At 32.8% G+C, this 22,107-nt stretch overlaps 1 protein-coding gene across 15 annotated transcripts in view; it reads right to left on the reverse strand.

Moving 5' to 3' along the window:
* GPHN (gephyrin) overlaps window positions 1-22,107 on the reverse strand; it is a 540,115-nt gene that overhangs the window by 418,627 nt on the left and 99,381 nt on the right. For all 15 annotated transcript variants that reach the window (XM_020285734.2, XM_020285732.2, XM_076003938.1 and 12 more), the window contains exon 2: window positions 19,710-19,788. In XM_020285734.2, the coding sequence (XP_020141323.1) occupies window positions 19,710-19,788 (79 nt within the window). The remainder of the gene's footprint in view (window positions 1-19,709; window positions 19,789-22,107) is intronic.

The raw sequence follows: 22,107 nt of genomic DNA on the forward strand, positions 1-22,107 counted from the left end.
ATCTTAGCCTTTCCCTCTCTGAAATCCATCATTTATGCAAATAGTATAAAAATAGAGTCTAGTGAAAGGTGTGGTTAAAGAGCCAGGAAAGGATCAGATCATTACTGGTCTTGAATGCTGTATTAAAAAGCTGGATTTTGTTTTGAAACCCATTAATAAATTGTAAACCATGGAGTAACATTTTGCATTTTTAAAAAAGTAACAAGGTGATATGGCAAGTTGGATTTTATTTGAACAAAAGAAAAAAAAAACTAAAAGGAATTCTAAAGAAACTGCTGAACTTCATTATGTAACTTCAAAACAAGAGAATGGTAAAAAGCATTCTCTAAAAAATTAATAAGTTAGAATAATATTTGTTTATATTTTTTGTTTCCTAATAGGTATGTTCAAACAGCAGGCAGTATGGCAGTTTACTATTTCATAAAATAAGATACCCCTGACACCTAAATAGCAATTACCCTTCAACTTTTTGTTTTTAAGTAATAGATACCTAAGCCTATTTTGAGGTAATTCTTTAAGAAAAATTGATAGAAACTCTGTCCTAAGAGCAACATGACCAAAAAAAAAGTAACAGATGACTTTCAGGGGAAAACACACACACGCATACACACCCCATGGGGAAAATGAAGTTCTCTTTTCATTCCTTGATAGGTCCTCAGATATTTAAAAACAGATGTATTTTTTCCACTCTTCTGCAAGTCAAGTATCTTCAGCGTTTTCAACCATTTGATCTACTACATGATTTTTTAGACTCTTGACAATTCCATTAACTATTGTTTCACAACAAAATATTGATTTTATCCTGTTAATATTCTTAAAATGTGGTATACAGAGCTGACTATAATACTTTAAACATAATGTGCTGAGTGTAAATAACTGCATCCTTAGTATGTAATCTGGATTATACAATTCTACGTAGTAGTAGCCTACAGTTTTGTTATTTGTCATTGTGCATTTATTTGTAGTTGCATTATGATTGGTTTACATTACAATTATGCCTATCTAAAGCCTATAGACTTTCATATAACTTCTTCTAAGCCAGCACATCCCATCTTATATTTATAATATACATTTTTTCACTAAAATGAAATCATTTTTATATATTTTTATCATGTTGATTTTTGTTCTGTAACTAGCGTAGAGAGGTCCCTGATAATAATAGACTACAAATATTTTAAAAATAAATTATTCTCTCCTACACTGTATAATATGCACATTTGGTGAATGAGCTTTCCAAATCTCCTAAGTGACTAAAAATAGTGAACAAGAAACAACAAAAACTTTAACAACACGGATTTTCTTTTAGGTTGTCATGAAGTCATTAACTTCTTAAAACAACTCTAAATAACTATATAGTAACAAGGATATAATGGAAAGCTTATGAAATTATCAAATTAAAAATTCATGCCAGCACTGTACTCCTCTTAAATAAAAAAAAAAAAAATTCAACATCTTTTTAGCATTTTGTAATTAAATCATCTAGTAATTCTATCATCATATTTAATATTACCACCAATTACATTTTATTATTTTAAAATTATTTTCTTTTAACTGTGAAATAAGTAGAACAGTATCATTAATGTTCATCCAACAATTGAGGAAATTAAGACTCTGAGAGGCTAAGAAATTTAGTTTTCATGCTACAGTGCTAGTAATTGGAATATACTAGACTTAACTATAGGACGTTTAAGTCATAGCCTCGTACTCTCCTATACTCTTAGGTCAATTCATGGTGATATCTGATTTACACCAAAGGTGGCAAATTTTTTCTGCAGATTCAAAGTCTAAATACAATCCTTAAAAGATATGGGTTTGAACTGCACGGATAAACCTGTATATGACTATTTTTCAACAAAATGTGGGTCAAATTCATGAAATGCCAAATGAAACCTGCATACATGGAGGACCAACATTTTGTATACATGTGGTTCTAACAGTGCTGACTGCAGGACATGAGTATGCACAGATTTTGGTTTATGCGGCGTCCTAGAACCAATCTCCCACGTATACTGAGGGACGACTGTATTTTCAGGCTGTGAGTGACATATGCAACTACTCAACTCTCCTGTTACAGAGTGAAACCAGCCATGGGTAACGCACAGATGAATTAGCAAGGCTACGTTCTAACCAAACTTTAATCTTCATTTATCATTATCTTTCTAAGTATAAAAGAATATTTCTTTAAAGAAAATAGAAGTTTTGACCAGCCTGAGCAAGAGCAAGACCCTGTCTCTACTAAAAATAGAAAATTTAGCTGGGCACAGTGGTGCCCACCTATAGTCCCAGCTACAGGGGAGGCTGAGGCAGGAGGCTCACTTGAGTTTGAGGTTGCAGTGAGCTGCTATTTTGCCATTACATTCTACCTGGGGCAACAGAGAGACTCTGTCTCAATAAAAAAGAACTAGTTTTACAAAAACAGAGTAAATATAAATACTGGATTTCTCTGACTCAGAATAAATCCTGAATAATTAGTCTTTAGTAATTACTTTTTAAAGAATACAACAACATTAGTAACATGAGTTCACACTCACTGAGTGTACAGCTTTTCTTCAAAAAATTCTACATCCCCTTATTAACTGTAAATACTGTGATTATATATACATTTCAAGCTAGCTACATAATAGTCACAATTAAAACCAAATCAAAAGCCAAGTCTCATTCAGTAAGTATATGACCAATTTTTCTATTTTGAAATGTTCAAGTAAAGAAAGACTGAGTTTTGGTAATAAAAACATCATTAGTGAAACCCATAATATCACTTTTCAAAATATATATATTTTTTTTATTTTAAAATATTACAGGGGTACAAATGTTTTTGGTTACATGGGACACTTTTGTAATGCTTGAGTCAGGGTTATAAGTGTACCCATCACCCAAATATTCTTCACTGTACTGATCAGGTAGGTTTTCACCTATCCCTTCCTCTTGACTCCCCTTTGCTTGATATCCACTGAGTTTTACTTCCTTCTGGGCACATGTGTGCTCATTGGTTAGTTCCAATTTAACAGCAAGTACATGGGGTATTTTTCCATTCTTTAGATACTTCACTTAGGATAACAGTCTCCAGCTCCATCCTAATGGTTGCAAAAGGCATTAATTCATCCTTTTTTTTAAATCCTTTTTATGGATAAAAAGGATTTTTATCCTTTTTATGGCTGAGTAGTATTCCATGATATACATATACCATATTTTGTTAATCCACTCCTGAATCGATGGGCACTTGGGTTGATCACACATCTTTGCAATTGTGAATTGTGCTGCAAAATATATTTTTTAAGTCATGATAAAAATCCCAGGCCAAATACATATATTTTTCCAAGCAATCTATTATTATGTAAATAATTATTTATGGTGATAGTTGAAATTATTTGTTTAATAAATATGTTTAATTCATAATTTCCCAAAGTGCTTGGGAAAGGGCTATGTTATTAAATTTTAAAATACTTTATAAAAGCAGGTCACAGGCCAGATTCGCCTGTGGGCAACAGTTTGCCAATCCCTACACTAGACCATGGTGTTAATATCCAGTGTAGGAATGGAAGTTCTTATGACACAGAGAATCCAGAAGAACAACTACACCACTGTCTCCAATTCTATTTGTTCTCATTGCCATTTAATACTCTTGAAACTACATTTCATTTTGTGTGTTTAGCAGTGAACATTCTAATACATAAGAATTATCTGGCCGGGTATGATAGCTCATGCCTGTAATACCAGGACTTTGGGAGGCCGAGGTAGGAAGATCACTTGAGCCCAAGAGTTTAAGACCAGCCTGGGCAACACAGGGAAAGTTTTAAAATTAGCTGGGCATGGTGGCATGTGCTTGTAGTCCCAGCTACTCTGAAGGCTGAGGCGGGAGGATCATTTGAGCCCATTGGAGGCTGCAGTGAGTTGTGATTACACCCCCCACACTCCAGCCTGGGCAACAGAGCAAGACCCCGTCTGTTATAAAAAAAGAGAAAAAGAAAGGAATTATCTAAAATTTCAAATGATAAATTACTCATTTCCTATTGGCTCTCATAGAAAAGAGACTTAACAGAATTTCACAAAACATAATGATACTATGAACTCATAAAACATGCTACAGCATCAATGCAAATTATAAATACTGAATTACATCGTAGGCATTAAACATATTATTTAATGAAATTTATTACTGAAATTATTTCAGATAACTTTTTAGTATAAATTTAACTCATATAGAAATAGATTAATTAAAAAATGCCTTAGTATCCAGCAAAACACACTAGTACTTATTAAAGGATGAAGTGGAGATGCGGATTCCTGTGATGGACAAATATAGGAGTAAAGAAAAGTACACATCTCCAAATATAAAATATTAGCATATAGAAATTTTCTATTTGTGAAGGAACAGCTATTAAGTCACTTCATTCCCAAATAATTGACAAATAATAAATTATCATTTATTGAAAAATAAATTTCAACTATTCAAAGTCTTTTAAAAAACACAAGTTAAAGATCTTTCTAATGAGGACTTCTCTTTTATGGATAATTTTGTTTATGTGATAAATCCTTTAAAGAGAAAATCAAAGAAATTCACAGCATCTTTAGGAAATGAAAAATTTAATTCTTTATATTACAAATCTTAAAACTCTCAAACTGTGGTCTCTGAATCCCTGTGGCTTTGAGACCCTTTTAGGGTATCTTTTACAAGGTCAAAACTACTTTTGTAAAAATAAAAAGACAGTATTTGCCTTTTCCACTGTGTTAAAATATGCATGGATGGTACTAAACTGATGGTGGGTAAAATTGTTCTGTCTAGCATGAATCAAAACAGAAGCCTAAACCATACTGATATTCATTTTATTCTTTGCCATCACGTATCCCAGTTGAAAGGAAAATCTGAAAAGGAAATTTCATTTAAGCATGTCCTAATGAAGCAGTAAAAACCATAATTTTATTAAATTGCAACCCTTGAGAACATGTGTCCTTTAAATTCTGTGTGTCGAAATGGGAGGGTGCAAAAGTATTTTTGCTACATTCTGAAGTACGATGGTGTTCTCCACATACATGTGTAAAATTGTTTGAGTTGCAAGCTAAATGAACTGCTTTTTACATGTACTTATTCAGGTTTGAGTATTTAGCAAACATCTTAAAAATGAATAAAATGAATGTGTTACTTGAAGGAAAACTGTAATTTTTTATACTGATAAAATTTGAAAATTAAAATAAAAATCAGGTTTTCAGAAAACTTGTATTTATCGTTTTACATTTGACAGCTTCCTAATATTTAAAGATTTTTCTGATGAGGTCAGTGATACTAGTAATACATATGAATATTTAATATTATATAATGAAATGTGTCAATATATGAAAGACCTGCATAATTTCAGTGAAACAATGCTTTCCAAATGACTAAAATCATGCATGTAATAAAGATCCACTCAGTGCCCCCAAAAAAGACCAACGAAATCTTTTAAATTAACTTTTTTATTTTGAGATAATCGTAGATATTCATGAAGCTGTAATAATACAGAGATAACCTTTACCCAGCTTCCCACAATTACAACATCTTATAAAACAATAATATTATATCTAGCCCAGGCTACGGAGTGAGACTCTGTCTCAAAAAAAAAAAAAAAATTATAATCAAGGTACATTGATGTAGTCAAGACACAAAATATTTCCATCACCTTAGGAATCCCTTATATTGTCCATTTACTTCTATCTTCTCCCCACTATAGGATTACAAATCTATAGGTTTATGTCATTTGTATAATTTGGAAAATTTTCAACCTATTATTTTTTCAGTTCTTTCCTCTTTCTCCTTTCTTCTAGTATTTCAATGATATGAATATTAAATCTTTTGTTACAGTCACATAGGTCCCTATGGCTCTGTTTTTGTTTGTTTGGTTAGGTTTTCGAAGTCTATTCTGTGGGACTCCCCCCCCCCATTTCCTCTCTGTTGTTCAGATTGGGTAATTTCTATTTTTCTACTTTCCAGTTCACTGATCCTTTCCTTTGTGCACTCTATTCTACTACTGAGCACATCCAATTTGATTTTCTTCTTTCAGTTATTGTATTTCTTAGTTCTAAAATTAGCATTTTTACCTCCTTTATACATTCTATTTCTTTGCTGAGACTTTATATTTTTTCATTTTTTAAAGAATTTTTATAATTGAAAGATTTTTACGATGGCTGATTCAAAATATTTGTCAGATAATTCTAACATCTCTGTTGCCTCTATGTCAGCACCTATTAATAGTTTTTCTTTTTTCATTCAGTTTGAGATCTTCCTGGTTCTTGGTATGATAAGGTGATTTTCAAGTGAACCCTAGACATTTTAGGTATTATGAGACCGTGGATCTTAAACTTTCAGTTTTAGCTAGCTTCCTCTGACATTGCTTTGTCATGGGAAGGTGGGCATTGCCTTGGTTTTTTCAGATGGGGTTAGAAGTCTAAGTTTCTCCCTTGGTCTCAGATGATACCAGAGAGAAGTCTCCTATTTCCTGCTGAGGAGGGTGGGAATTCCAGCTCCCTACTGGGCTTCCACTGCTACATACATACCTGGCTAGGAGAGGTAAGAGTTACTCATTACTGCTTTCTGTGTAGCTGCCACTAATGGGATGGGTGGGAGAGTGGATTCTTTATTGCTTGGCAGCAGCAAAAGTCCTAACTCTCCAGTCAACTTCCTCTGAGACCAACCTAGTAGGTAAGGAAAGGAGTACTTCTTCACTGTCATGTTGGGGTAGAACTCCAGGCTCCACATGAGAATTTCACTGACACTGGGTAGGGGCTGGGGTTGGCAGGCTACTTCTCATTACCACTTGGTAGAGGTAAAAGTCCCAGCTCCCTTCTCTGACACCACCCTAGCAAGGGGATTGGGGTACTTTATTATAGCTTAAAAAGAGAGTGCAAATCTAGGATCCCCACTCAAGCTTTGCTGGCATGGGTGGGTGTGAGTCCACAATTTTTCTCTGATGTTTGGCTAGAGTAGAGCAGTAATTGTGTAAGTTTTCTATCTTGTTAGTCTTCCTTTCTTAGTCCTTCACCTAGAGAGAAAAGCTTTTCTTAGGGCTCATTTTGGTCAGTGTTTGTCAGTATTTCTAGATTGAAACTGTGTTATCTACAAGTATGAAATATATTAGTCAAAAAGAAAAGCCAAGAACATATTATCATGTTGCTTCTTGGGTCCCAAGGTCTTGGACCATCTTCTCTTCACCTTTCAGATTTTTCTTATGTTTGTTTTATATATGATGTTTAGGACTTCTAGCTGTACTTAGCATGAGGAATAGGGAAAAGTACATCTACTCCATTGTCCCAGAATTGGAAGTCTCTAGAAAAGACTTTATATTTTTAGAATAGTTTTAGGATCACATCAAAGTTCTGCAGAAGGTATAGATAGTTCTCATATACCCTCTGCACCTGTACATGCATATAGCCTCCCCCGTTATCAACATCTCCCATCAGAGTGGTACATTGGTTATAATTGATGAACTGATATTGACACATAATTATAACCCAAAGTCCATAATTTATGTTAGGGTTCATTCTCAGACCATGCCTATATAATTCACTATTATTTTCCAGGCCCTACCATATTAAGTTAACACACAGTAGGCACACAATAAATATTCACTGACTTTTTAAAGTTCTTCTAAATTCATGGTTTAGTGAAAGAGGAGAAGAAAAATTTTAAAGTATTTTAAAATACCCTAATTGCATTTCACCCGTTTGTGTTAAAGAAAAATATCCAGACTTAATTATATCACTTCCATTCTAATTGGACTGTAAAAATCTGTACTCAATGCCAGATGTCTAAGTGAAACTCTGACCAGAATACAAAGGTCACCTCACATCACATTGTGCAACTAATATATTTTCCCAATTCTGACCATACTTTTAGTTAATCCCTAATAAAAGGAAAGATACAACTTTAGAGGAAGAAAAGAAAAATACCACCATCTTAATCTACTTTTTAAATCACAGCCATGTGTAGTATCACAACTTTTCAGTCAACAATGAACCAAATATACAATGGTGGTTCCATAAGATTATAATCGAGTTGAAAAATGCCTATTGCCTAGTGATACTGTGGCCATCCTAATGCTATACTACAATCACTTAAGTGTTTTATAAATTTAATGTAACCTAAATATACCAGTTTTATAAAGTCTCTAGTAGTGCAGTATTCTAGGCCTTCATATTCACTCACTATTCACTCACTGAGTTATCCAGAGCAATTTCTTATCTTACAAGCTCCATACATGGTAAGTGGCCTATATAGGTGTACCATTTTTTCTTTACTGTGCTGTATTTTTACTGTATCTTTTCTATGTTTAGATGCACAAATACTTATCATTGTATTACAGTTACCTACAGTATTCAGTACAATACCATGTGTATAGGTTTGTAGCCTAGGAGCAATGGGCTACACTATATAGCTGTGTAGTAGGCTATATCACCTAGGTTTGTGTAAGTGCACTCTAGGATGTGACAAAATTCACCTAAGGATGCATTTCTCAAAATGTATCCCTTTCATTAAGTGACAAATGATTATACAGTCTTTTAAGAAACAAGATAATTTAGGCCTGCACTACTCAAAATATATTTTTCCTCTACCAAAATTATGCTATGAAGGTTTTCCTCAATGTGAGCTGTTCAGAAAATGTATTCAATTCTGAAAATGCTTTCAGGAATCCTACTTGATTTCATTAGAAAATATGGAATCCTATCTTGGCTGTATTTGTTCTGAGTATTCTGAGTAGCAAGTGCCTATAAATCAAACCATGAAGATTGGTGAGGTCATCATTCCCTTTTGATCTTGGACTTAGGTCTCTCATTATCTCATACATACTTACAAATATACTTAGGCTACAAAAGGAACCAGTGTTGATCAAACTAAAATGCATCCATCAGGTTGCCAGAGAATAAATGTTTGTATTGTGTACCAACAAAGTACTCAATGTTAGAACAGAGCTGCCTGAAAAGTGGGGGAAAAGGCAAGTTTATCAATGTATATTCACTATATATTGAGTCTGTTACTTCCTTACTATTTCCATTACCCATTCTTTCATTTAGTCACTAAATCATTCATTCACACATTCATTCATCCATTCCTTCATTTATCCATCTATTTAAGGAATATTTCTGATGGACCTACTGTGCATTAACCACTATAGTATGTGGTAGTGATATAACAATAAACATGAACACAGTTTCTGGCCTTAAGGAGGTTATAATCCATTTAGAAATACAGACAGTACATAGACAATTATAATATAGCATAAAAAGCTACAATGTGTACTTAGAATAAACACAGGATGAGCACATGGGAGATGATGGGGAAATGCCTAAGCTCAGTCAGTTCAACAACTTTCTATTTTCCTTTTCCAAAATGGATTGCCTTAAATTTAAAATCAGGCTTCCTTCTAAATTTTATTTACATTTCATTTCACCCAGACAGCAAAAAAATATTTGGGTAATTATCCTTTACTATACTGTCTAGGTAACAGCAAGGGCCGGTCTTTTTGAAACTGCCACTAAAAACTCCAGAAGTCTAATATTATGGAAATTTTGACAGCTGTGTAGAGGTAATTTAGTTCTCCATACTCTCTCAAAGAGTAATACTTTAAAATTGTTAAATTCTAAAACATCTTGAAAAGAAAAGTATTGTATCTTTTCATTTTTCTTTTAGCATTTTCTTCCTAATTTGGGCTCAATCGCAAAGCAGGTGTTTCTTTGGAAGCTCATTACTTAGAATTAGTAAACTTCTTTGCCTGCCTGTTTGATTATCTTCCCAACCCACAGCCAACAATCTTCCAAGGGAAATTCCATACAGGAGTTCACATACAGGACTCAAATGCCATTATTCCATTGAGGCTTTTCCTTTGCCACTATTAAATCTCACTTTCAGTTTCACTTTAATTCTCTTTAGTCTCATTCCTCAGATATCAATATGAACGAAAACAAAATCAAATGAAACCAAAAAGTCTATTTCTCTTCCTGTGAACAAACATTGAGAAAGCATTTTTTAAAGTATATCATGAGAGAACAATTAAATGATCAAAAAAAAAATACACCTATAGGCCATATAGAAAAATATTTAAAAACATTTTAATGCCAATGCCTAGGAGTTCAGCACTTAGATATATTCATCATATTTTTAATAACGTAGCAACACAAATTAAAACCAAATGTGATAACCATAACAACAAAGTCAAAGCTGTAGAAAGAGTACAATGACAGGCTGTCCATTACAATGCAGTTTTATGACTTTGGATAAATCATAACTTTGTTGAGCTTTAGTTTTTACAATTTGAAATTAAAAAGAATTAAACTAATTGAAATAACTCCCACATAGAAAAGGAAATTTCAACAGTAGTGTGGCAGAAAGACCCTAAGTGATTCCCTGCAATGTTTCCAACTCCTGCTATTCACACCTTTGTGTAATTCCCTCCCCTTGAGTGTAGATGAAATCTGTGACTTGCTTCTAACCAATAGAATATCACAAAGGTGACAGTATGCACTCCCATGGTTAGGCAACATTATATGGTCAAAGGTAATAGGAGCTGTTGTCTTCAGCTAACCAAAGGGTAGTGTCTTATTCTGTTTTATGTTGGTACAACAGAACATAGACATGATAGACTGTAATTTATAAAGAAAAGAAATTTCTCATAGTTCTGGAAGATGGGAAGTCCAAGGTCAAGCAGGGAGCTTACAACTAGAGAGTGCCTTCTTGCTTTGTAATCCCATGGCAGAGGTGAAAGGGAACGTGCATGCACAAGAAAGGAAAGTGGGAGTGGGGGCATCAGGGAGAAATAGAGGGAGCTGAACTCATTCTTTTATCAGGAACCTACTCCTCCAAGATAACGGCATTAATCCAGCAGTCTTCAACAATTTTGGCATCAAGGACCAGTTTCATGATAAACAATTAATCCATGGATGGGGGTTGGGGGTGAGTGGGAGGGTTAAGTTTCCAACACATGAACTTTGGGGAAGCATTCAAACTATAGCGGGCGGCAAAAAATCCCAGTCATACAACCACAAAGATATGAATTCTTTCAAAAATATGAATGACTTTGGATACAATTCTTCCCAAGTTAAGCCTCCAGATGAAAATGTAACCCAATCAAAACCTTGATTGTAATCTTGGGGCAACCTGAGAAGAGAACCCAGTTAAGTTGGCCCCAAATCCTAACTGGAAACTGTGAGATAATAAATGTGTGTTGTTTTAAACAAGGAAGTTTGTGGTGATTTATTACATAGAATAGAAAGCTAATATATATAGAAAGTGCAATCATGGATATGAAAATTTTGTTTTAATCATTAATTTTAACTCTCATTCACTTTGAGCCAAACTGGGTTTTCTAAGCAGCATAACATATTCATTCTTTCTCATAATCTCTCTCTGTCTCTCCTCCCTTTTTTCCTTCTTTCTTTCCTCCCTGCCTGCCTATAATCATTCTTTCATTCCTTCTTTTTGCTGGCCTTTCTTTTTAAACAAAAGCTTCACTGAAAGAATTAATTCCTGGTTCATTAGTGCTCTCATCAAATTTTTGTATGTCTCTATAATAATATTCCTCAGTAAAGGTATTATAATGGAATGGTGAATGAGAATGTTTGACACCTTTTTCTTATATGGTTTATGGCGTTGAAATTTCTTTTTAAAATTAAAGTATGATAAAACTAGAAATAACATGTCATGTTATTTCAATTGCTATTTAGCAAGTTGTAATTAAAGTAATAAATCCATCTGAGTCACTTCACAGTTGTGAATGTGTACTATTATAATATACAGTCAATAATAATATCAAATAGGGAATATCAATTGAACTATACAGTCCTTTTAAAATTATTACAGACATTACTACCATATCTAAATTGAGATAATATGTGTAGGCAAAAGCAGAACAATAATTCTTGTCAATGCATAAGTTCTTCCTTAAATTAACAACTGAGAATCAAGACAGTGAATATCTCTTAGTTTTTGTTACTCTTGTCTTTGAGAATCACCTTCTTTCCCATTTAATTACAGTATCCCACCATTCTGGCCACAGGCATCTGTCCTGTGACAAGTCAATCAAAATAGCCTATCCCCTGGCCACAGTGATTGGTTAAGGTGTGAGCACATGACAAAATTAATTAAATCATTACTCTTCATGGGATTTTACATTTGATGAAGATCATGAAACTAGAGAGAAGGGAAGGGAGGGAATCAGAGTAAGTTATCAGCCATATTCTTTGTTTTGTGGAAAGAGACTGATTGCCTGAGTCTAACGCCAAAAAGACGAGAATAGATGATGGCACAGAATGAGAAAAACAGACCCCTAATTAAGTCCTTGAGGTTTCCACAACTGACCTGGTATCTGAAGTTCTTTCATGATTCTCTAAGAAGTACTCCTAAGTAACCTAGTCCAATCAAGGCCCAATTTGCTTTTTAAGCTAGTTAGAATTAGGTTTCTAGCCCCTGAAAATGAAAAAAAAATCAACTAAAGTGATACATTATTTCATTAAAAATGTTTACATACTGGATTGGCTATCTATATGCCTCAGGCAGAAAACTTAAATATTATCCATCTTGGATGATATGTTCATTGATTATAGAAAAAAATGTCTGTTAAGTCTAACTGCTACAGAATTTAAGCATCTACTAATGCTTTTAAATTCAATACATTCTAAAATGAATGAATTCATTAAAAAATTTAACATATACTCTCAGGAAATGATGAAAAGTGAAAATGAAGGAATGTCTTCTAAAAGCAAAGTTATGTCTTTGGATTTGCAGTTCTGACATAGAACACACTGCCATAATACCATAGTACCAGCCTAGATTAAGCTGTATTGACATAATATACATTTTTTTTTTTTTTTTTTTTGGAGACAGAGTCTCGCTTTGTTGTCCAGGCCAGAGTGAGTGCCGTGGCGTCAGCCTAGCTCACAGCAACCTCAAACTCCTGGGCTCGAGTGATCCTTCTGCCTCAGCCTCCCGAGTAGCTGGGACTACAGGCATGCGCCACCATGCCCGGCTAATTTTTTATATATATATCAGTTGGCCAATTAATTTCTTTCGATTTATAGTAGAGACGGGGTCTCGCTCTTGCTCAGGCTGGTTTTGAACTCCTGACCTTGAGCAATCCGCCCGCCTCGGCCTCCCAAGAGCTAGGATTACAGGCGTGAGCCACAGCGCCCGGCCCATAATATACATTTTATAGACCAATAACTATATAATCCATCAAGCACCAAAAAATAACATCATTAAAAATGATAGAAACTTATATTTAGAGGTATTATTACAAACAAGACAGTTTCTGTAGCTGTCTTAGATTTAACAGAACCATTGGCAGCAGAGCAAAATGAAAAAATCAGTAATGTTCAAAATACAGCCACTGGAAAAATGCATTTCTATACCAAATTAAATTTATCTGCAGGGAAACAAAGGATAACAATATAAAAACTCTTCAATTTTGTTTAATAAACACTAAAGTCTGCAAAGATAGTCTAAAATTAAAATTTTATAAATAGTCCATAAAAAGCAATAACTAAATTCATCCACCTGAAAATGCAGTATGAAAATGTACAGCTCTAAAGAAGATAACTACTTCAGAAACCACTGTTTATCTTCTGCTGACTGGCATTTTTAAGAAATACAATTCACCATAGCAACCTGTCTTAACACCAGCAGATAAGTACAGGCTATATTTAGAGATGACTGCTTTCCAGACAGCAATCCTGCCTTTCCTTCATATTTAATGGCATAATCCAAAGGACCAAAATATCATTTAATCAGATAGACTGTAGTGTGAAGACAAGTATACTCAGGGGGATGAGGCTGTGTTTCAGAACTACCAAAACAATAAAATTTCTACCAAAGGTGGCAAAATATATAAAGAAGTACATAAAGGTAAATAAAATTTTCATGGATAAGAAATTTATACTTAGATATTAAGTTGATACAAATGTAATTGCAGTTTCAGACCGTGAATTTTAAATCATTAAAACTAGGCTCAAACACATCTTTATTCATTAAAATAGGAACCATTACAATCAACACATTTTTGCCAATGAGAAATAAACCTATGTATTCTTATAGTGTAAAAATCCATGCTTTGGGGTTCAAGGAACTCTTAGAAAGCATTTTCTGTATCCTGCAGGTCATGGAAGCATTTTTCCAGCAAAAAGTTGTCAAGATGCTTGAAGAAGTGGTAACTGCTTAGCAAGAGGTCAGGTGAATATGGTGTATGAGGCAAAACTCTGTAGACCAAGTAGTTTAACTTTTGAAGCACTGTTTGTGCCACTTGTGGTTTGGCGTTGTTGTGAGAAGAATTGGGCCCTTTCTGTTGACCAATGCCAGCTGCAGGTGTTGCAGTTTTCGGGGCATTTCATCGATTTGCTGAGCATACTTCTCAGGTGTAATGGTCTTGCTGGGATTCAGAAAGCTGTAGGGGATCAGACCAGCAGCAGACCACCAAACAGTGACCATGACCTTTTTTTGGCGCAAGTTTGGCTTTGGGAAGTGCTTTGGAATTCTTCTTGGTTGACGTTGAGTTCTTCAGCAACTTCTCGTGTAGTTGTAAAAGGATCAGCTTCAATGATTGCTCTCAATAGGTTGTTGCCAACTTCTGATGGATGGCCACTATGTTCTTCATCTTCAAGTCTCTTGTCTCTTTCGTAAAACTTCTTGAACAAGCACTGCACTGAACATTTGTTAGCAGTTCCTGTTTTGAGTTGTCTCCCCTGCTTTATGATCCATTTTGAACTTGAATAAGAAAATCTCGAATTTGCTTTTTGTCTAACAACATTTCCATAGTCTAAAATAAATATAAAATAAACAGCAAGTAATAAGTTATTAGCAAAAAAAATAAAGCGAAAAATCCACATTACAATGATGTATAACATATCCATATTTAAGAATGTATTCCAATATCAAACAGCAAATTTTGACATTGCTAAAACTGCAATTACTTTTGCACCAACCTAAATACAACTATTTTACCAATTTTATCTTTTTCTTAAACATAAAATGTCATTAGCGAGCACAAATGATCTGTAATAACAAAATACATTTCAACAGGTACTGGTTATTTTTAATCAGTATGCTACATTTCCATGGTGGTATCTACCAACTAGCAAAATTTCTTTTTCCAAAAAGCAATTCTTTACAGATGAGGTATAATAACAGCAGTAGTAATACAAGTCCAACAATACAAAAATAGGAAAGATGAATTAATTAAAATGCTATGATTACAAAATTACCACAGACTTATTTGTGCTTTATAATCTTTGTAATGACAATGTAAAGAATTTCTACTTTACTAACTTAAGTAACACAGTTTTATACAGTTTACTCTGTAACATGCCATGGTATCATAATAATCAAAGATAGAAACCCTTTTTCTTTTTCTTTATCCTCTAGATGAATTAAATCAAAGTCACTGTTAAAGACAAGATGTGAAGAAATGAAGTTCAATTAAAAATATCAAGACATATCACCTCATACCCATTAGGATGGCTACTATCAAAAAAATATATAGTAAGTGTTGGTGAGGATGTGGAGAAATGGAACCCTTACACATTACTAGTAGAACTCTAAAATGGTACAACTATGGTAGAAAACAATATGGTAGTCCTTCAAAAACATTAAAAATAGAATTATCATATGATCCAACAATTCTACTTCTGGATTTACATCCGAAAGAACTGAAATGTTCATAGGGGCATTATCACAACAGCCAAAGGGGGGAGCCACACAGATGTCCATTGATAGATGACTGGATTAATCAAAATGTGCCACATACATATAATGGAAAATTTTCTTTATTTGACTATAAGAAAAATTACTAATATCATACATTCTGAATTATATTTCTAACATCAGAGATGGCCAATTCTTCCATGAATTAAACAATTCTCCCTCTATGTATCTAAAGTGGTCCAAAATTTTTAAGAGCCTTTACAAAAATAAAAGGTGAAGGATGACTTGAGCCCAGGAATTTGAGGTTACAGTGAGCTATGACTGAGCCACTGCACACCAGCCTGGGTGACAGAGTGAGACCCTGTCTCTAAAAAAAAATGAATAAATAAAAGAAGACAACCCCACCCAATCAGCATCAGCACCATGAATAGTATAAACATTTTTCTCTATTTGAATCTGAGTTCAAATAATTGTGCTAGTTTATAAAAAGAAATTGAAAACATAAATATGGTAATGTTTTATCTCTAATCTTCAGCACATGGTCAAGAGATTTGAAAGTATTTTTGAAAATTACCTCTATAGAGAACTGAATATAAGTTAAAATAAATTACTTTATCTACAGTACCTCTTTTATATGTAATACTCATCTCTCTGTAAGAAACAGCACAAATGATTTTTATAAGTTAAATAGCATGCATTTCTCCACTTAAAAGAAAAAAATTCTCATACTAAGAATAACTTTTTACATGTATGAAAATTATGTAGCATATTAGATAAGTTTCTAGTACAGTGATAACACCAAGTTAAACTTGATAACACTTTTCAATGTGCTATTGAGATCACAACTACAAGGTTCTCCTAATGCAACTAAAATTGATAAATCATACATACAGTGGAAGAAATCAATCTTAAAATATTTGTAACCACAAACAGAAGATAAGCTACTCAAACAGTTGTTTATTTCAAAATTTAGCATGCACGCAAGCAAGTTACAAATTCAAACTCTCAGATACATTAATCAGCAAAAAGTGAATGTGGTCTACCTGGTCTTACATTTAACACCTACAGGATTGTGATAGAAACAAGTAAACTCAGAGTACCAAAGAAAAGAGCTTGTCAGATATTCCCTTAACTTCAACCTTGCCACAAGTCACATTCTGCTCCTATTAACAACAGATCAAAAGTTAGTAACAAGACCAGAAATTCTTTCTTAGAGATTCACAACCTTCTTTATTTTTTTTTTTCTCCTAAGGCACCCCTCCTTCATCATATTTACACAATAGCTAACTCAGTTCATTCAAGCCCAGTAAATACTCTTGTTACAATAGCAGCAAAATACTAGAGTACATACTACACAGTTTAGGTAAATTACAGAATACCCATCAGTCTATTCCATTAGCCTGACATGGATTAAGAGTATGAATTAGTTAGTTTAATCTTTTCAATCCTTTTCAATCTCTCTGAGGCAGTAAGCCTTTCATCTACCTCTGACTACTTTTGGTTTAAAGATCATTTTCTGTATATACTTGAGTCAGTTTTATTTCTAAACTTTGCCCACAGAAATTCTGTATCGGCTTATTGATCTGATCAAGACATGCAATATGCTACTCTAAGGGTCAATATTGACTAGATAAGCCTGGGTTTTCCTCAGCCTACTTTTTCCTTCTATATAATTCTGTCAGTACTGTTGCTTGAAATAATTAAATTCTTATGTACCATCAAGTCTTTCAACATGAGCTGCTCAAGTGGGTGACTATTAATACAAATCTGCTGGGGATATTAACATACAAAGCATTCATTCAATACACATCTTATTCTAATAATATTTTTTATTTGAAACATTTATTAAAATGACACATATATATACAATTTTAATAACCACTATACTGGAGTACTCATCAAATGACCATGATTTTGTTAAGGAGGGAATTTTTATTTAAAAAATGGTATTTCCAACATGCTTCCTTATTCAGTGTTGCAAAATAAACAATTCAACTCCATATAGAATGATCTGGTATACATGAATCAATGAAAATTAGTAAAAATTTATGTTAAGAGTCTAAGACAGAAAAGAGGCACCTGGCTTTAAAAACCAAAAATAAATAAATAAAATTTTAAAAAATCCTTACCTATCAGGTATATATTAAATGAATATTGCAGTAAGAAAGGAACTCAGAATAAAATATTTCCCATCAAAATAACTGAAAAAAATATACTATTTTTTCCACACTGGGCATTTCTTTCTCTAAAGGATTTTACCAAATAAAAAATATATCTCTAAAACACAAATTTGAGTCATTAATAGTACATCCTGACAATTCTAATAAAGAAAAAGTTTTTTTTTTCAAATCCAAGTAGACAGGGCAAAAACAAAATCTTTCTTCATGAATGCAACAAACATTCTTACATACTAGACTAATGCCAAGAGGCTAACGCCAAATTAAGAGAATGATGCTAAATTAAGACATCTGGCTTTGTAAAAACAGGTACTCTGAGAATATATTTCATCCATCCAATGAAAGGGTTGAGATAAATTTTTCTTAGAATACTAAGACTAAATGTAGAATTTAGTGGTAGGCTGAATGATGAATATTATTTTATAGTCTGAAAAGAAGTAACAAATTCTCTCAAAACATGAAAATTCATTATTATAATCCATTATTCAACTGTAATTCTTCACAGCTTATATATCATTAAAGTCCATATGAGCATATTTTTTCATTATATTATTGCATTAAACAGATGTATAATATCATCATACTAAAAATATATTTTATTCATTCAAACAGGTGAGATCTTTCAAAGAAATTATAAAGTTCTTGCCATATCCACGAGGAAAACAGAACTCTTCAGGCAAATAAAGGTTATTTAATATTCATTTGCTAGGTATACTTACATCTACATAGAATAATTATATTCTTGGTTAAATTTTCACAGGAATAAAAGGCAATCTTCATAGGAATAAAAATCAAGATGAAAGAATACTGGCAATTCTTTTGAGTTAGGAAAAGACAGATTGAAAGAAAAAAACTGGAGAAAATGGGTTTGGAAACTCATTCTAAAGTTATTACATTATAAACTTCAATATTCAATATATTTTCAGCAGTCTCTTGTCATAATATTTTTTAATGACTAGTCAATCATTAAAGAATCAATCAATAACCTTCAGATTCTAGATTTCCTTGTGTTTTTTTCTCACAAAATTCTCAATAATTAGTGAAACTCCTAGGAGGGGATAGATTACATGTGATCTAAAGGATTAATTTCCTATTATATTTTATTGCATGCATTACACATCATTACAAAGAACCTATCAGCACTCAATTTTCTTTTCCCTGCTGCCCACGCTTAACTAGCATTGATTTTTTTTTTTTTTAACTAAAGGGTGATCTTACTGGAACGGTATATTTATATATAAGATAGTATGCATATATGCTAGTAAATATAAAATTCCAAAAAAATTTCATGAAATAGAAAGTGACATTGTAACACAGTATATACTGATAAATAAATGGGACTGATTCATGAGCAAAAAAAATTAAAAATTGAAATCTATAAAAAACTCTATAAATTTCCTATGCTATATACAGTTTTCTAACAAAACATTAGAAATATATTCCATATACTAAAATATATGTTGTTAATACAAATAACTATTTTATATTTATAATTATAATTAAAAATAATTATTACAAATAATATATCCATAAAAGCTCAAAATTGATGTGATCAAACTCAATCTCATCTTCCCAAGCAAATCACTACTAATCACCTTCTTTGCCAATTATCTACTGCCACATTGGCAAGATATCATCAGCCATTATCCCTGCTCATTGAAAGTCAATCATTCATCATGATACCATTCCTTCTTCTATAATCTAGTCTATTTCTAAAAAGAAAGTGTTCCATCATACTTTACTATATGGAACACAAATTATTAGAAGAGAAGATACTGTTCTACCTTAAATTAGTTTTCAGGTACAATGTTTTTGAAAAGAGTAATACCAACAATAAAGTTTGGAATTATACTTAATATTGAAAACGAAATACTCACAAAGAAGGATCTTGTACGAGATCTTTGAGATTTATCCCACTGCGGTCTTCTGCAAGATTCCTGAAGCAACTATCACTCACTAAACAGGAAAAAGGGAAAGAGAAGAAAATTAATTTTTGTTTACGTTTCATTTAAGCTACTAATGATGAAATGAAATTTTGAAATGAGAACTGGCTTTTTAATTTTTTCCAAACATCAGTATTGATTGCTTTTTAGGCCTGTTAAATTTAGTGACAAATGTTAAAACTGTTTAACGTAAGTTAAAGAAAACACAAGATCTTTAAAGTAGCTGAAAAAAAGGAAACCTCAACAAAGAATTAAAATCTATCAAAAAATTAAATAGCAATTTTAGATCTGAAAAATATACTATCTGAACTTAATAAGTTGATAGGTGAGTTTTATAACTGACTAACACAGTAAAACATAAGGTTAATGAACTTGAAGATAGGTCAGCAGAAAATACTCAAACTTGATCTCAAGCAAATCAAGGGGAAAAAAATGAAAAAAACAGAGCATAAGAGATATGGGAATCACTCTAACTTACATGTAATTACAGTCACAATAAAGCAGAGGGAGATTTGTTCACATTTGGTTTTGTAAAACAAAACAAAACAAAACAAAACAAAAAAAGCAGAGGGAGTTAAAAGGGAGAAACAACTGTACCAGAAAAAAATAAAAATTGCTGAGAATATCCCAAAATTGATATAATAAATACATTAATGTAATGAGTTAGAAAGTATAGTAAACAGAACACTGCAAAAAGTGAAAGGAAACCACAACTAGCAGTCAAATGCTGAAAATCAAAGAAAACAAGAACATCTTGTTCTTGTTCTTGGAAAAAAAGAATACCCTCAAAAGGAAAACAAGACTTAAAGCTGAATGTTCAACAGAAACTATAGAGTCTAGAAGACAATAGAATATGTTTAAAATATTGAAGGAAAACTATGAATCTAAAAGTCTGTAACTTGATAAAATATCCATATAAAAAAGAAAGTAAAATAAAACTAATTTTCTGATATAATACTTTTTATATTTATTAGCATAAAGATTAAATGATTATCTACTTCAATTTAATAGTTTTATTTTATATGCCTAAGAGAGCGAGTTCTAATCAACGAGGACCAAAATAACTAACACTTGTCTTTTCCCTTTCAGAGAGCTATTACCTAATTTTTTTAGAATTTTATATTCCCTTTCATTACAGTCGCTCAATATTGCAAGCTTTAATCCCTCAAAATATAGATCTGTTTCTGATAGAAGTGATTAATACATATAAATGATGCACTAAAAACATTTAAAATTAAAAAGGTTTGGATTCTTCTTTTTAATTTCAAAAAGATATCTCCCCCCCACTAATTTTATAATCAGTAGAGTAAATTTAATTAATATATAATTTTTAATCTATATTTAATAGACACATTCCAACATGTTGATTTGTGGCAAATTTTCTGCTTTTAATAACTTTAAAACAAATGCACAAACTCGGTTTTATGACGAGATAAAACAAAATGACAAAGCATTAGCTACAGTTACCAAGAAAAAAAGAGAAAAGGCCCAAATAAGTAAAATCAGGGATGAAAAATAAGACATTAGAACTGACACCACAGAAATACAAAGAATCATCAGAGACTACTATAAACAACTACACTTCAAGAAATTGGAAAACCTGGAAGAAATGCATAAATTCTTGGATGTATATAACCTAAAAAGATTGAACCAGGAAGAAATAAAAACTTGAGCAGAATAATAACAAGTAATACAACTGAATCATTAATAAAAAGTATTCCAGCAAAGAAAGGCCCAGGACCAAAAGGCTTTATTGCTGAATTATAACAAACTTTTTTTTTTTTTTTGGAGACAGTGTCACTCTTGTTGCCCCAGCTAGAGTGCTGTGGTATCAGCCTAGCTCACACCAACCTCAAACTCCTGGGCTCAAGCAATCCTCCTGCCTCAGCCTCCCGAGTAGCTGGGACTACAGGCATGCGCCACCATGCCCAGCTAATTTTTTCTATATATTTTTAGTTGGCCAATTAATTTCTTTCTATTTTTAGTAGAGACGGGGTCTCGCTCTTGCTCAGGTTGGTCTCGAACTTATGACCTTGAGCGATCCTCTTGCCTCGGCTTCCCAGAGTGCTAGGATTACAGGCATGAGCCACTGCACCCGCCCTATAACAAACCTTTAAAGAAGAACTAACGTTAATTTTCCTCAAGTTCTTTCAAAAAATTGAAGAGGAGGAAATTCTTCTTATCTCAATCTATGACACCAGCATTACCCTAATGCCAAAACAAAACAAGCACACAACAAAAAAGAAAAAACTAAAAGCCAATATCCCTGATTACTGCCATTATTTTAATTCATTACAACTTTCTTTTCTGTTTTGCATTTGCTTGATAGGTT

The sequence above is a fragment of the Microcebus murinus genome, chromosome 6 (genome assembly GCF_040939455.1).
Source record: "Microcebus murinus isolate Inina chromosome 6, M.murinus_Inina_mat1.0, whole genome shotgun sequence".
Classification (NCBI taxonomy): Eukaryota; Metazoa; Chordata; class Mammalia; order Primates; family Cheirogaleidae; genus Microcebus; species Microcebus murinus.